The sequence below is a fragment of the Lygodium microphyllum genome, chromosome 1 (genome assembly GCF_053477565.2).
Source record: "Lygodium microphyllum isolate KBCC chromosome 1, Lygodium_microphyllum_v1.1.10, whole genome shotgun sequence".
NCBI lineage: Eukaryota > Viridiplantae > Streptophyta > Polypodiopsida > Schizaeales > Lygodiaceae > Lygodium > Lygodium microphyllum.
In genome coordinates, this window is record NC_141135.1 from 150,027,010 (window position 1) to 150,045,071 (window position 18,062).

The 18,062-nt window shown below is 40.4% G+C and overlaps 1 protein-coding gene across 2 annotated transcripts in view; it reads right to left on the reverse strand.

Annotated features, from left to right (window-relative positions):
* The window catches only part of LOC148041815 (sulfatase and phosphatidylinositolglycan class N domain-containing protein), a 118,876-nt gene extending 101,269 nt beyond the window's left edge, over nt 1–17,607 (reverse strand). Inside the window, exon 1 of one of the 2 annotated variants that reach the window (XM_087682750.1) lies at nt 17,296–17,607. In XM_087682750.1, coding sequence (XP_087538876.1) covers nt 17,296–17,476 — 181 coding nt within the window. In that variant the 5' untranslated portion in view covers nt 17,477–17,607. The remainder of the gene's footprint in view (nt 1–17,295) is intronic. The other variant, XM_087682741.1, reaches the window with a different exon arrangement.
* Between the last annotated feature and the right edge of the window lie 455 nt (nt 17,608–18,062).

Consider the following 18,062-nt stretch of genomic DNA (forward strand, 5'->3'; position numbering starts at 1 on the left):
AAGTGAACCTCTAACCAACTCCCACTAGTCGTATGCAATGCTCATGTTGAGCCTTGCTTAGACTTCTAGTGAGAATATCTGCAAGGTTGTCTTGTGTTTTGATCTTAAATAATGTGATTAGACCATCTTCCAAAATTTGTCTGATAAAGTGATATCACACATCTATATGCTTTGTGCATGAATGATACATGGCATTCTTAGCCAGATACACAGCACTCTGGCTATCACCTCCCAGCACTGGAGTACTCATAGATATGCCGAGATCCTCTGCAAGTTTGGTCAACCATATAGCTTCCTTAGAAGCTTCAGTAGCTGATATATATGCAGCTTCAGTTGTACTCAATGCTACAATGTTTTGCAACCTAGAGTACCAAGAAATGGCTCCACCAACAACTATAAAGACAACTACTAGTGGACCTACGAGTGTCCAAGTCACCTACCATGTCTGCATCACAATAACCCTGCAAACTAAGTGCACCCTACCCATAACAAATACTCTTCTTTGTGTATCTTTTAGATATTGAAAAATACACTTGACAACCTCCCAATGTGTTTTGCCAAGATTTGACATAAACTTGTTGACAACTCCCATTGCATGAGCAATGTCTGGACAAGTAGCAAACATAGCATACATGAGAGAGCCACAAGCTGATGCATAAGGGACTTCCTTCATAGCATTGGCTTCCATGCCATCTTTTGGGTTGTTGGTTTTACTAAGCTTAAGATATGGAGGTAAGGGCACCCTAAAGGCTTAGCTTCAACCATGTTAAATATATCCGGTACCTTTTCAATGTACTTCTCTTGAGATAAGAATAGCAATTTTTGCATTTTGTCCCTGTGGACCCTCATGCCCAATATATGCTCTGTATTCCCCAAATCTTTCATGGAGAAAGCTAATTTCAGATGATCTTTGAAAGCACCCAAGCTACTCTTTCTTTTCCCAGCTAGCAACATATCATCCACATACAAAACAAGTATGATGGGATTGCTATCTGTATCCTTTTTCATGTACAAACAATAATCTGCATGGCTGCATGTAAACCCATGAGAGAGCATAAAAGTGTCAAACTTATTGTACCACTGCTGTGGTGCTTGGTTCAGCCCATATAAACTACGTTTTAGTTTACACACCAACTGCTCCTTTCCAGGAACTACAAAGCCCTCGAGCTGTTTCATGTAGATTTCCTCATCAATGTCACCATGTAGAAAAGTTATTTTCACATCCATTTGGTACAACTGTCCAATACAACAATGAGAGCAAAAAGCTCACGTAGAGTGGTCATCTTCACAACAGATGAGAAGACCTCTTGAAAGTGAATCCCTTCCTTCTATGCATACCCTTTGGCAACCAATCTTGCCTAGTACTTGTTTCCCATCAACTGTCTTTACTTTATAAGCCCTTTTTTTTGGAGAGGTTTTCTTCCTTTGGGCAACGACACAAGATCCCAAGTATCATTAGCATACAGAGATTTAATCTCTTCCAACATAGCTAGCTCCCACTTACTGCTGAATTTGCATGATTTGGCCTCTTTATATGTAAGAGGCTCACCCTCATCTATAAGCATCACATAGTGCAAAGAGGGGTCATATCTATGTGGCTACCTTCTTAAGCGTGTAGACCTGCGTACCCAATGATCTACATTTTCAAAAATTGGGTCTACATCAAGAGGTATGTTATTTTCAGCATTTATTGGCTGCTATAAGCCATTTTCAACATGCTGTCCATGCTGTACAGCACCTTCATTTTCATTACCAGCACCTGCATTTTCATAATCAGCAAGTCTATCTTGCTGTCCATGACCTCCTTGTGTTTCTATTTATTGTCCATCATCATCTGGCTCAAAAATAACCGGTTGATCATCAGTTTCAGGCTGTGGTACAGCATCATGAGGCTCATCATTTGAAGTAATAGGTGGCTGCAAATTCTGAAATTTGACCTTTTTCATATCTTCATTAGAGGCTAAACTACTTTTCAACAACTTTCCCTCATTAAACACAACATTACGGCTGGGAACAATTTTCCTGGACTGTGGTAACCACACTCTATTGCCAAATTCACCCTCATCACCATAGCCCATGAAAATGCCTTTGGTGGATTTCGGGTCAAGTTCACTTCTCAGCCCATCTCTAACACGCACAAAAGCATCACAATCAAATATCCGTAAATGGTTATATAAGGCCGATTTGCTAGACCAAACCTCCTCAGGGATGCCATTATTTAAAAACCTATTCGGAGAGCAGTTGCAAATGCGAACCGCAGTTTTAAGTGCCTCTCCCCAAAATTCAGAAGGGAGATTAGCAGTGGACAACATACACCACACTCTTTCACACAAAGTCCTATTGTATCTTTCAGCCACCCCATTTGAAGAAGGGCTGTAAGGAGCTGTAAGCTCCCTCTTGATTCCATGCAAGTCACAAAAAAACTTAAAACTCAGTAGATGTGAACTCACCCCCATTATCAATTCTCAAGCATTTCAGCTTTCTACCTGTGTGAGTGGTCTCAAATGCATGGAAAGTTTTAAAAACAGCAAACACTTCACTTTTCTTTTTCAACAAATAAACCCAAATCTTCCTAAGAACAATCATCAATAAAAGAGATAAAATATGCAACACCACCCAACGATTTCACAAGCATACTACATACATCAAAATGCACCAAGTCCAAGACATTGGACTTACGAGAGACACCAAAGTAAAAGGAATTTTTCATTTGCTTTCCAAACTGACAATCATTACAAAAATCAAGTTTAGAGTCTTTTCCATCAACCCTCTTCAAAGAGGTAAGGACATCAAGTCCTTTTTGGCTCATATGGCCTACTCTCTTATGCCACAACTCCAAATAACAACCAATTTCAGCAACTGCAAGAAACTTGCCATTCAAAGCTTTACAATGCAAACAACACAAAGTGCCCTTCTTGGTTCCTTTTGCAAGCATGGAACCCTTTTTCAATTTCCACAAACCACCACCAAACAGTGTAGTGTAACTATGCAAGTCAAGCTAACCAATAGATTGTAAACTCTTCTTGATGCCAAGCACATATTTGACATCTTTCAACACAAGCTCTTGCCCATTATCCAAAGACAAGTGTACAGTGCCTATCCCATCAATGCTACAAGCATGGCTATTTCCAAGATATACTTTTCCATAACTACCTACATTGAACATAGCAAAACACTCCAAGCAAGGAGTTACATGGAAAGAGGCACTAGAGTCTACAATCCAAGTCTGAGTGACACCATCATCAATTGACAAAAGTGCATCAATCACATCAACCTTGGTAATCTGCATATCCTTCATGTGACATACAAGGGCATCATAATCAACTGCACATAATACATGAGCCTCTGCATCCAAGAGCTCCTCTATGACTACACTGGAGGCCACATTGGCCTTTTCCTTGCCTTTGACTACCTCAGATACATCTATCTTATCCTCTTTCTTCTTTTTATCTCCTGCATTTTCGTCTTTCTTTCTTGTTCCTTCTTGTAGTCCCTGCAATCAAGCTTCTTGTGGCCCTTCCGACCACACTAATAACAAGTAATATCACTATTTTCCTTTGCTCTTGCTTCTGCTTCTCTGTCCAGCATTTGCATTTTTCTTTTCAGCCTTGCCTCTAATATTGTAAGCTGAATTGCCAACTTCTCCATCGGACTTACATCTAATTTCTTCATTCAAGATTGAACCCCTCACACCATCATATGAGAGATTGGGGTTATTACTGAAAGAAACTGCCAAGGTCTCCCAGGAATCAGGTAATGTTATGATCAGAAAGATCGCCCTAAACTTATCATCAAAATCCAAATTAGCATCCTTGAACTGATTTAAAATACCAGTAAATGCACTTAAGTGCTCAGCTACAGGCTTGGACTCATCCAGTCGCATATTCACCAACTTGCACATTAAATGCACCTAATTAACAGGTGTGGTGATCTCATAGGTAGTTTTCAACTTCTTCCATATTGCATAACCAATATCTAAGCCCTTAATGTCTGTCAAAATGTCATCAAACACCTATCTTTATATAAGCCACAGCCTTTTTGTTGACTCTGGCCCAATCTGCATCAAACATTTGTGCGTGTTTATCTTCCTACAAAGCATCCTCACAATCCTTTATGAACAATATGCCCTACATGCGGTCTTTCTAAAGGTCAAAGCTTTGACCATCAAACCGTTTGATTTCCATCAAACTCTTAATGTCAGAACCGGAAGAAGTTGCAGCCATTTTTATCACAAATACAAGCGTAAATGCACTAAACAGCAAGAGCACAAGTTGAACCAGCAAATACATTGTTGTTCTTGCCCAACCAGAAATAAATCTCTACTGTTTTACATAAATCAGCCACCACAAGGGCAAATACTGCAGACATTTACCAAAATCTGCACAAAATTCCAAATTTCCAGGTCCAATAGTGCATAAATGTCGGCCAGTCTGACCCAACTGAGCAAAACTTCATCAATACATGAAAAGCCTCAATTTTTCAGGGTCCAATGTCAAGAAATTTTACTCGAATGAGCAATATTCCAACAAATTTGGCAAAATCCCCAATTTAACTGAGGTCAACACACACAATGTCTGCAATGTCTGACACAAATGTCACTGTCAAGCATAAACAGAATCAAATCTGGAAAAAGCCCCAATTTTTTGGAACCAGATTTGCACAGATCTAAAACATGTGCTTCCACGCATGAACCCCCGTCAAGGAAAGGGGATAAGTGAGATTAAACGAATTTCTGATTAAAAATGGGGAAGGTCATTGACCCGCCCGACCTATCACGTCTGTCGGCCTGCTAGGGCCGACCTGTCACGCGCGCAGTATTGTCGCCTGGTCGCCACAACTCTGTCTCGTGCACAGTGCCTCCCACCTAATCCCCGTCACATGGTCCCTGCGTCCGCTGGATCCCACTGCCCAGTCACATCGCTTGGTTTCGCTGGCACCCGCTGCCCAATCATGAGCACCTGCCGCCTGGTCCACGCCAGGTCGCTCACTTGTCGTTGCCCATCCACCGGCCTGTCAGCCATGCGCTGGTTTCTCTATCGCCTACAACCCTGTCACTGGACCGTTCACTCCCCCGCTGGTCCCAGTCTTGTGACTAATGCCTATGGTCTCAAAAAGCACGCACAACCTGTGCTCTAATACCAATTGTTGAGAGTGTTGCAGCTGAAGAAGTGAGCAAGTGAGTGAAAGCGACAAAGAGAGAGGGAAAGTACGATATGATTTGGGTGTACCAGCAAATGTGTTGGTACACAAAGAATAAAATGTATTTATACTTAGGGCACGTAAGGGTGCATTCACGTGTACAACTAAAATAATACACGTGTACAATACACGAAGGTAAATAAAGGACCTTTATCCCAACATGGAATATCAGAGAGTGGCGTCCACTGAAGACGGATCCCAAGTGCTATGACCACTAGTTGGAGTGATGGAAGGCAAGCAAAAACACCAAACACTGATAATTGAAGGGTCAAAGGACTGAGGCGAAAAGTATGGATGATGCTTGAGCAATGGGTGGCAGCAGAAGGTTGAAAATGCAGCAATGATGGAGCCGCCAATAGAAGGATGAGCACCAGCTACTGCTTGGAGGAAAAAAAGACCAAACGCAGGCTGCACACTTTCGCGTTATGCAAAGTAAGGGCTGCCATTTGTCACCTAGCTGATGGAGTGTCAAATGCAAGCATGAGGAGGCTGTTTGTGGTCTGGCGATGGCACATGGACCAAACGCAACGGAGTGAGAAGTTAGAACTTGCACAAAAGGGATAAGGCTAAATGGTGGGCTTATCTATTTATAGATGTTCAAGGGTGCCCCAAAAAATTAGGGTTTGGGAGACCACTAAAGCTCTCAAACCGTGGACCAAATTAGTGTTTTTTCATTAATTAAGCATGTTTAAGGACTGTTAAAAAATGTTAATCGGCTATAAAACATGTTTTAGCTCATTAAGTGTAATCAAAAGCTGGAATTGAAAGCTTAGAACTAAAATACATTGCCAATCAACCAAAAATTGAAAACATAGATGAGTAAATTTCAAGTTGCCCCCCCCCCCCCCCCCAAAAAAACAAAAACCATTTTTCACCCATCCATCCCAACCCCACCACCAATCCACCAAAAGGGGGAAAAAAAGATTGTTCTAGAAACATGTTTCAAAGTTTTAAAAATGTTCCTGAAATGGTGTTTCCAAAACAGGGATTCAAAACACCATTTTTGGGGTACTATGGATCATACAATGGAGCAGAGCTCGAAGCTGACTCTAATTGTCCTGGCCAATCAAGTAGAAACACCTAGAAGGGATCTGCAGCGTGAAGGGAGTGAGAGACAATCTTTCGGAAAGAGGTGTCGATGACAAGGAAAAGGGTTGCTCTATCGAGGGAGCAAAACATAATCTTTCGAGCAATGGAATGTCAAAATAGACATTGCAAGATGAAAAAGAGCAATAAGAGGGAACGAAATGCAATCCTTATGAGCTATCAAAGATGAAGGATATGCTAAAATCTCTCCGAGATGATGGTTGCTATCAACGCGACAACTAGGCAGCCAATTGGAGAAGAAAGCGCAAGAATATTTTATGAAGATCTCTCGGTGTAAGTTCTTGCAAACATGTGACTGTTGGGCAGCCCTTCAAGGGTGGAAAAACACAAAAACGCAAGTATTTGATACAAGGTTGATAAAGAGAGTGTAACCTACTATGGATGGCCTGAATCTGTTGTAGACAACCTCCATAAAGTGCCTGATGGCTGGAATTTGTTATTTGGGTATTGGGGTGGCAACAAGAGCAGCAAACACATAATAATGATGAAGATGAACTAGTATACCTATCCACGGAGGAGAAAAACCAGCAAACGCAGCAAGACCAATCAAACATGATCTCTAGAGCTGAGAACTAGATTGGTTGTGATGCTAACTGGTGGCAATGTGGGTCTAAGACCTCTAGTGACCCAAATTTTAATTGCCACCACTCTATATCCCTTGCTCTGCAAGTTACCCAACTAAGGGCAAAGTCTAATTCTTGGGGTTAGGTTGTGTGACTCTTACCTTTGATCAACACTCATCATCAAAATGGCTAGCCTTTTGACAATGTTAGCAATACCTATTCTTCTTACGTATATTCTGCCACGCAAGTTTGAGATCATCAAAATGGCTAGCCTTTTGAAAATGTTAGCAATAACTATACTTCTTATGTATATTTTGCCACTCATAGTTTGAGAGCAGACGAGGTGTTCCCTTATGATTCAATTGATTGATTTTACTTTTGGTTTTGATTTCCCTTTTGGTTTTGTTTTTGAGCCTTCTTGCCTTGCTCTAGCTGGCCCTTCTGAAAGGTGGTGACAAGAGCCCCCTCTAAGGAGAATGTGCTATGGAACTACTCAAACTGGATGTAACGTAGTAGATAACACTCAAACTCCTAGAATATGGGCATAGTTGACTATGAAATCACTTTCTAAACAAAGTTGAAATATTTCTTTGAAAGCTCGTTAAGGAACAATGCGGCCTGGTCCTCAAGGGACTTAGGAGCTCCCGTGATGGAAAACTCAACGAGTAAGCGCCGATATTCAGCCAACTTGACCTTAAGGTCATCCCGACCTGTGATCCTAAATTCTTGGAACTCATGGTCAAGATTTATATAGCAAGTCCTATTCTGAGCCGCATGGTGGTCAATCAAGTGTTCCCATCGCTGCAATGCAAGGTCGAAATGTTGTACCTGTCACGAGGACGTGAAAATTTGATGCTTTGCTTATGTTTAATTGACATTTGATTAAAGGATTAATCAAACGTGCAATTAAAAGATGCACATGTGTTGCACATGTGAGGTGTAAACTACTTTTTCACAGTTGAAGGCGGAAGGACCCTGTGAAAAAGATGGATGTCAAAGGAAAAAGTTGTAACAAGTTACACTTGTTCGATTCTAGGTGAATTGTTGTTGGTGCATCCGTTTGGGGCTAGTACAGCAGGGAAGCAACTGATTTTGATTAGTTCTTCGCGACAAATCTCAAAATTTTCTCTCTCTACAGCATTTTCTCATCTCCTTCAGCCTATGCTCAGCCATTCTCAGTAATTCTCAGCCATTCGAAGGAGATCTCAGCCATTTTTGGTGGGCTGATCTGTAATTTCTGCAGTAAACCCTAATTTACAACAGAAATTAGGGTTTAGCAGCCACCTTGGGATCCATGCCAGAGATTGAAGGCTCAAGGGACTGAAATCAGCAAGTGATAATTGAAGATTATCAAGGGAATTCAAGAGCCAACCCATGCCAGCCAAGGGTCAAATTGGAGAAGAAGTCCTGAGTGAATCAAGGGGCAAATGACCCAAAAGGCTTGCTGGTCATTTATGACAGCAAGAGCAATTGGTTAGCCAGAGGAGATTGAAGAATCTCAAGTTATACTCCTTCCAATTGAATGAAAGCTAAAGAAATACCGCAAGGGGCGCCAATTTTGGGGCCAACAAGGTGTCTACTGTCTAAGAATGTTATGGTAAAGTGTATTTTATTTTATGTGCATTTACTTATTGCTGTAATTAACTCTTAAATCAGGTTATCACCACCCTTGCCCGCAGCATATACTGCCCTCTTGCTTCACCGCGAAGGGCGTCTCAACCTGAGACAATGCACTCTTGCACTTTCCGGCTATTCCAAGAAGGAAGGCTGGTTTCAGTACCTATGAATAAAACTCTCGAAGTTATCCTTGCATCAACTCAACAATGGCGAGGCATTTTTGGCCTTCCAAGAATAGACAACCTCATATGAAACAAGGCGAGGGTTTGGTTGGGTCCCAATCCCTATACAATGTCCCACAAATTCTATGAATCTAGGATATCTCTCATAAGCTTTGATAAAGCAGTGTAATTAGACCTGTTAAAACTAGTCTTGTCAATGAATGTATGCTTAGTTGATGAGGAAGAAGAATTGAGGTGTCACACAAAGGGGTAAGATAGGTAGTAAGGAGAATGATGTGGGTAGAGAAAAATAGGTTATGATGGTCCAAAGGTGCCACTAGAGGAGGCACTCGAACTCTATAGCCCTACCCAATTGCATGTTGAGGCACAGGAACATAACCAATCAATCCATTAGGTAGAGCCATCTACAAACTGTGGTACCAACTAATCTACACTCAAGAAAGCTTCAAAGGATATCCCATGCGTAAAGCCCAAAAGTGTGCCACATAGAGGTCGAGCCTCTCCCATAGATGCACTTGCATCACTTGAAAAAGAAAATGTCCTAAAAGATGTGCCTATATTTGAAGAACCCCCAATGTGATGTGAGATATCACTGGTGGTATACGCATAGGAAAGGTGAATGGTGTGAATGGTAATGCAATGAAAGAAATGGATGGGATGGGTGGGAAATTTAATTGAGATAATAATGATATGGGAGTGGATTCATTAAATTGATTTTCTAAATTTAATCTTTGAAATTGAAATAAGGATGAAGATGAAAAAAAAAAAGTTATTTCACCTATTTCAAAATGGCCTTGAGAACCAAAACTTGAAGGAAAAGTAGGAGAAGAAAAACTTATAGAAGGGTTTATAGATTTTATCTTATAAGCACCTCTTCTTGTTCTTACATAAAAATATTGGTCATCATCAAGCCTTACACTGGTGTGAATTAAGTAAACAATACCTTCTTCCTCCTCAGTATCACCAAAATTTAGCAAAGAAGTAGAGACAAGGAAATATGAGTATAAATAGGCATACCTAATATAGGAGTGAATGGAGGGGTAGAAAATGGAGGCTTGTACTCTAGGCTAGTTTCTCCAATGGAATGGCTTGACCCACATGCAGTATCCATCTCTCTTGCAAAATCAGTAGATCTTTGCACTAAATCTAAAGAGGATAACAAAGGTTTACCTTTCAATAGTTGTTGAGCTCAACACATAAGAATGAGATCATACTCAACACAAGCAATCTCATACAATTTGTGGACTCCATGGTAATCCGATGTCCCTCTTTCTGTATTGAATCCTTGCGGAGCAAGCTATGAGACCCAATCCTACTTAAGTCTGTACATGGAGGATTCAAGAGATTGACGTAATGTGAGTGTTTAAAGTCATCTTCCCTCTATAAACCTGTTTCTAATGGCGAGCTCTCCAATCAAAAGCCTAAGTTTCCTCAATAAATACCTAGCTCTAATATCATGTAAAGGAATACTCGTCTACAAATAACAAGCACAACCGTACAGCAAAGTGCAAATTGATAAAGAACACAATTAGGATTAGGGTAACTCAAAGGCATTAAATACTAAAGAAGATAATGAATAACTGAATGTTGAATATATATAATGATCAATGCAACAAACGCACAATGTAAAGGTGAAATATTGACCCTTGAATTCCCATGTCTCTAGAACCAGGACAAAGAGTATGAGCTCGAGAGTGTCGTACTCTTACGGGTCCTGAAACATACAAACAGGCTTTGAATATATCTAGCAGCAATAAATGCAACTGTGTGCAGCTAGATCAGTGACAAACGGGCAGCAAAACAGTAGAATTCTATCAAGAAGGAGCGAGCAATAGCTACAATACCAAAACACAGCAGTAGATGATGACATAGCAAGCTGTACAGCAAGGCAAACAAGTAAATGCAATAGCCAATGATGATGTGAGTGGCAGACGACCCCTACTTAGTAATCACATGCAGATCTTGCTCCTGCAAAAGTAAATGCAGCCAACCAAGCTGCCAAATAGTACAAACAGGTTGGAGAAGGTGGAAGCAGCAAAATGCAGCCAGCCAGCAGGTAGAAGCAGGCTGATCAACACTCGCCAGCAACACAAGAGCTAGATGCAAGTGCCAACTAGTGGACAACAGCTTAAACTAAGATATCCCCCGGACAAAAGGGTGTGGATAGTGGAGATAAGGCGCCAACAATCTACAAAACAAGATAGGCCTAAGCGGCGAGCAGCCTATCTATTTATAGATTTCCTTCCAAATTAGGGTTGGCTTATGTGGCACAATCACACTCTAGGATCGCATTTCTTTTTAAAGAAAGTTTAGTAAATAGTTTTGGGGCTGTAATTAAGAGCTGATAATGCATTTTCAGCTCAGCAGGTGTTGCCAATGTGTGTTCTTAAAAGATGCATGGTAGTTTAAATCTATTTTTAGATTTTGATGAGTTAGTCTCTCTCATAATGATTACTAAAGAAATCAACATGTTAGGTGAATAATCTAAAAGAAATGGTGAATAGGTCCAAGCATTCTACTTATGTTTAGGAAGGGAATGTGATCTTCAAGAGGCTATGGCATGGGACATGCTTGTAGTAACAAACAAAGTAGGTTAAATCAATTGTTTAGTGGCATATAAATATTGGGAGGCTATGGTAATTCTAGGGGCAAGGAGAGCTCTAGTGGAAGAGGTGGATGGTAAAATAGAGGTTTTGATAAGTCTAGTGTTTATCTATCATTATATTGTTGAAGAAAAGGTCATATTGTACCCTATTGTTATAATAAAAAGGATTATATCTACATTCATAAATTGTATCCTATTGTTATAATCAAAAGGATGATATCTACATTCATGAATTGTAGCAAGGGAATTATACATCGTCCTCAAGATAGAATGATGATAAAAATGATTATGTTTTTTTCATGCAACATATGATGAATGTTGTTATAGAAAAGGGGACAAGTGATGATTTATGATATGTTGATTCATGTGCATCTAATCATATGGCCAACCATTCTAAATGGTTTGGAGATATATAGGATTTACATAGTTCAAGATATGTAGAGATGGATCTGATCATTCATGAAAGGAGATAGAACTTATTTATAAGCCAATATGCTTAAAACTTGCAAAGTCAATTACTCTAATCATTGGAAAGTTCAAGCTTCATGTGCAAAGTTATGTGGACATCGAAAATTTATTTATCATGCCTTTGAAGAATGTGACATAGAGATGTTGTGGTGTCATAGAGTATACACTATGCTAGACACTTACAATTGGAAGATAATTTTTGCTCAAAGGAAGAACAAATGTAAACCTTAAATGGAAATCTATCCTTGCTATATTAACTTTTGCCATTTCTTCAAATAATGAAAAGTCATTCTTCTGCTTATTCATTTTTTTCTATTAAAGTTGTGCATTAGACAATAAAGGAATAGATTTCTTACACAAGTATTAATATTAACTTTCTAAGGCGTTCCTTCCTCCAAAAAGGCCTAAAAATCATGCAATAGATCTTTTTTCTGGAAAGCATGCCATCAAATAGATCATCATATAGTGTCAATATAACCCAACAAGAGGAATCATGAGCCAGGTATTAGAAGTGGATGCAACAATGGAAGCATAAACAAATGTTGTAATAAACTGCTGAACACAAGGACCGAAGAGAAAAACACAAAAGAACACTGCAAAAAGAAGAGAACTTAAAAGAATGCTCAAGAAATGGAATCCATATACCAGTGTCATGAGGACGTGTATTTTTAAAACCTCACTTAACATGTGGATTAATTTTTAATCACATGATTAAGTAAATGATGCACATGTGAGGTGCAACTAGGGTTAAAGTAAATTTACGAGCCCGGGATCCGAAGAAATCACGGGATGTCAAAGATAAAAGTTGCTATAAGTTATACCGCACAGGTACTTGGTGGTATCTGGTGCCAGTTGTTGGCCTAGGTCATCCATTTGGCCATAAGTGTCAGTTGGTGACACTAGAAAATTGGTGTTTAATGGTACCTAACGCAAATTTGATGGTCAAAGATGACACAGAGACACTCAGGAATGGAAGTTGCCTAGCCAACTTAATTATTGGCCAGTCAGATTATTTTTCAAGGCACCGAAATAATTATTAGATTAATTTTCAATATTTAAAGGCTGAAAATTAATATTTAATTATAAAAAATGCTAGAAAAACCATTTGGAAAGGCTGCCACTTGTTAAAAATGCCCATGTAAGACTGAAAAACGTCTTTAGAGGCTGAGAAGAGGCATTTTTATAAATTTGGCCTGCAAGAGAGAGGGAGAAGAGGTTGTTGGTCTAATTTGCAGCCATTGGAGAACCTTCTGAGGCAGCCAAGGGCAAAAGAAGACCAATCAACAACAAGAGACAGTATCTACAGCCTGTTAAGGCAAGGCAGCAGAGCAGTAAATGACTGATTTTTTTCAGTTATTTGCATCTACATACTGTTGTGGTAGGGCAACAGCTGCACTTGACTGATTTTCAGACATTCTTCGCCACAAAACTCTGAATTTTCTCTCTCTACAGCTTTCCCTCTCATCTCCCAGTCATTTCACAGTCTTGCTCCGAAGATCTCAGCATTGGGACCCTTGGACACTAAGAAATTGCAAATTTATCTGCTATAAACTCTAGTTTACAACAGAAATTAGGATTTACAAGCAACCTTGGGAAGCATGCCAAAAATTGGAAGCTCCAAGACTTGGATTCAATAAGGCTAAATGTAAACTTTAGCTGAATTCACATGGAGGACTAGCCAGCCATTGAAGTTGGGGCATTTCCATCATCTATGAAGTGGGTGAAAGCCAATTGAGCGTCGGAAACAAGGGGTAAAATAGATTGAAGACTTGCTGCAGATAGCAAGGGGAGTTGAAATACCGAAAGGAATTGGAAGAATCCTATTGTATATCAACTTTTTCTTCAATAAAGCTAAAGAAATACCGAAAGGGGCGCCAAATTTGGGGCCAACCGGGTATGCATTGTCCAGGATCAGTAGGTAAATTTGTATTTTCAGATTTAGATTTATTGTTTGCTGCTATAATTAAGTTGTAATCAGGGATTTACCACCCTATCCGAGGAGAAAGACTGGTTACAACCAGACACAAAAATGACTCATGCTCGTAGACACTAGCACTAGCTCCCTCTCTCCATATAACTTGTAGGTAATGATATGATTGAATGAGGAGGAAGCTTGATACCTAGGAGCAAGTCGGCCAACATTTAATGTTGGTCAGTCAACATAAAATGCCCCAAATAAGTATCATAAATGCCCCGATAAAATTCCCAAATTACCTAGCCATGCCAAGCATAGGTCAGACTCGTTGTCTTCTCATGTGAGCTCAGACTAGGAGCCAATCCAACTATCTTTAAAGTAACAATCCATCATGAACCTGGATGTCAATCCTAGCTCTAAGATTTAAATCTATCAAACTTCGATCGATGCGTTAGGAACATCCCTCTCTGGAACCTACGCACTTGTATACCTATATAGATGAGACTCACTGGTCCCATCTCACCACCCTCTCTATTACACTAGAGTCCTGAGGTATGAACACATCACCTATACTAGAAAGCAAAAGGAAAAGGGGCTACCAAGCCCTTCCCACAGTCTAGAGAAGATGACCTTGTCCGCGCTGTGCCTTGGCCTTGGCCACACGATCCGAGTCGAAGTCTAGGGATGAGGATGACTCCACAGAGGAGTCTAGATCCTACTTCTTCTTCTCCTTCTTCCTTAAAGCCGCTAACTCTTTGCAATCCTTACGCAAATGTCTCTTTTTACCACAGTGATAACACTGGGCCTCACTAGAACCCCCTCTCAGAACTTGTAAGAGTCTCACTAGAACTACCAAACTATAATGGAAGCTTTCCTTGTAAACACAAAGATGTCTCATGCTCAAGGAGCATCGAGGGCATCTATAGAAAACTAATGGATGTCAATGATACCTAAGACTGTAGAGCATTGGCCACTCCATCAAACTCCGAGGGAGCTTGTAGAGCACAATCCCCATTAGATGAGCCTCCAGAAGGGCAAATTGTGTGTGTCAAAGCTAATCATGTACTTGTGTAACACAAAGTTAAAAAGATTCAATAGTGTCCTTAGGCTCGATCTTCATCTGCTTGAGCTATCCATAAAGAGTGACAGCATGCATAGGTAAAGGAGCCTTGTACAAAATCTGAAGCTTCGCCCAAATCACGAGAGAAGTCCTGCATGCGACTCTCATTTCTTCTCTCTCCCTCACCCTCACCCTCACCCTCTTTCTCTCTTTCCCTATTATATATAGTGAGCACAACTTCTTCATAGTTGTCCTCATCAAAATCAACTAGAAGAGGATTAAGATGCTCAGAAGTTCCAAATATAATACACCATAACTGCTTTTGCATAAACCAAGCTTTCATAACAACCCTCTAGGTGAGATAATCAAGGCCATGTCATCAGTGGAAAAGCAAGGGGAAGCCATTGGGAGAGTATAGGAAGAGTTAATAAAGGAAAGAAGAGGAGGAGAGAGAAAATATAGCCAACTAATAGCACAAACTGCACAAAACAAAGTTCACATGCAATGTTGTATCACAAAATCTACAAAAAAACGAGAAGGATTGGCTAGAAGAAGACGGATAGAAGCCAAAAATGTAGTCACCTAGCCTGTAGGAATCCAAGAGGCTGAACATGCAAGAGCCATTGGTAAAAACATCAACAAAAGAGGCATTAAATGCAATTACCAATTGTCAAATGAGTCAGAAAATCAAAAACATAAGCAACAAGATATTAAATGTAGTCAAAACAGCCTGTTGAAGGAGCATAGTAACAAAACATAGATGTCTAATGGCTGAGATAGATCAGAAACTCGTCACCCAACAGCAGCAAACAAGGAGGATCAAAAATCAGCAATAGAAGACCTGTAATCAGCAAAAATCAACACGCAAAATGGAGATCCCAAAATCTGATGTCATGTCAAAAGTGTATATGGCAATGGAAGAATAAACAAATGTTGTAATAAACTGATGAATACAAGGACAAAAGAGAAACACATAAAAGAACACCACAAAGAAGAGAACTCACAAGAATGCTTGAGAAATGGAATCCATATACCAAACACAAGAATGACGCATACAACAGTAAGTCACTAGCTCATAGGCCAAAAGAAGATGAACAAAGGCCAAAAATACTTCGCCTAGCTTGTAGGAACCCAAGAGGCTGAACACATAGAAGTTGTAGGTCAAAACATTGACAAAAGAGACATTAAATGCAATTGCCAGCTGTCAAATGAGTCAAAAAATCAAAAACACAGGCAACAGGGCATTAAATGCGATCAAGATAGCATATAGGAGAAGCACAACAATAAAATACAGATGTTTGATGGCTGAAATCGCCTAGAAACTGGTTGCCCAACAGCAATAGACAAGGAGGATCAGGAATCAGCGATAGAAGGCCTGTAATCGACAACAAAAGTCAACACACAAAATGGAGATCCTAGAGCAAAACACAACAAAACAATGCAAAGAAGAGAACTCAGAAGAATGCTCGAGAAATGGAATCCAATACCAAACATGAGAATGACAAGTACAATAGTGAGTCACTAGCTCATAGGCACTGGCACTCGCTCCCTCTCTCCACAGAGCCTGTAGATGATGATATGGCTGAATGAGGAGGGAGCTTGATATATAAAGGAGAAAACAATGCCAAAATAGGAGCAACTTGGCCAACATAAAATGCCCCAAATAAGCATCATAAACGCCCCAATAAAATGTCCAAAATACCTAGTCATGCCCAACATAGGTCTCACACATGAGCTGTCTAGAGTGCTAACACTAGGTGCATCAGCTTTTTGAAGAAAGGCTGATTCAGCCTAGTTCATGTCTTTCTATTCACATGTGCTCGTGTATTGAGAAAGGATGATCCTTGGCTTGTGTTTATTGATTACAAGGCCTTGACCAAGAACAACATCAAGATCAATTTTCTAATCGAAAGGATCCATGATATTTAGACTAGTTGTGATGCTCACTTCTCTCAACTTAGATTGTTTGTATTAGACTTAAGGATGTGCATAAGACAGACAGCCTTTTGGACAACCTTTGGTTTTTGTGTGTTCTTGGTCATGCCCTTTGTTTTCAAAAATGCTCTTGACACCTCTAGTAGGATGATGGATAGTATTTTAAAAACTTCGTGGGCACATCCTTTAACGATATAGTCGTGCATTCTCACTCAAAGGAGGGGTGAGCGAAAGGAGATGATGAACTCACAACGAATGTGTTGGCCTTTAAGAGTGAATTTTCCTTGGAGGATGTTCACTTTCCAGGCCACATTGTGTCTAAGGATGGTGTGCCCATGGATCCAACATAGGTGGGTGCAATACAAAGGAAATTGCACACTTTCCTAAGGCTAACGGGAAAGCTCACTGCAGATCCTGTATTGGTTTCAGCTCATCTAAGCATGTCTGATGCTCATCTTAGCATATCTGATGTATGATTAACAATCATATAACCAAGGGCAGGCCGAGCTGCAGGTACAAAACTGCAGCGAAAGGTACGATTTGTTGAAGGAGACGTGCCAATACGGTAATCGTGAATGAAGAGTGAGAAGACTCTAACCAAAGCTTCGCGATCTGCATGTAACACTAAGGATGAGGAGTGGTACCTATGAAGAGCACGAGGCGCTTGGCCGGCCCGCGGATTCGAGGTGGGACAGGCTCCATGCCATGGACGATTGGGGTCTTGAAGTAGATGTCGAAGATGCTGAGCATGTACAGAGCATGCAGCAGTACGCCCACGCCTACAATACCAGCTTCCTTCCACTTCCTCTTCTTCTGATGATCCATCAAGCTCTGTGCTCGGGTCGATCGGGCGCTCTCTCTCTCTCTCTATATATATATATATATATAGAGCTAAAGCTGCTCGACGAGGAAAGGCTTCCAGCCGACCGAATCTCCCAGTTCAGGAGCGCATGTTGAAATTTGTCGAGACTTTGGTTCGACTTTAAACCAGGCCTAAAACCTTCGACTCAAGTTTTTGGAGGGATTCTTTTGACTTTTACAGTTTTTTTTATTTTATTTTACATTAAACAATGGTTTTTTTGGGCCATCAGGCATATTGTCTCTCTGATTGGACACCCATTCCAATGGTGTGGAGATTGGTCTCTCCATCAACAAGGTGTTTGAGTACTTATGGGTTTTAATCTTATTCCCTCTCCCAAGGTTTTCTATAGGAGGCTAGCTACACACCAAGTGATCGACGATCAACCCCCACCTAGAGTGTCGGCATGCACTTTTGGAAACTAGGCGCAGACATGGGTGTTATACCTTTACACACCAAATGGACACAGTTTGGAAAAAAATTAAAAAGAATAAACTTACAAAGTAGGTAGGGAGTTCACCTGTTTAGCAGGTAAATAACAGGTCATGTCCT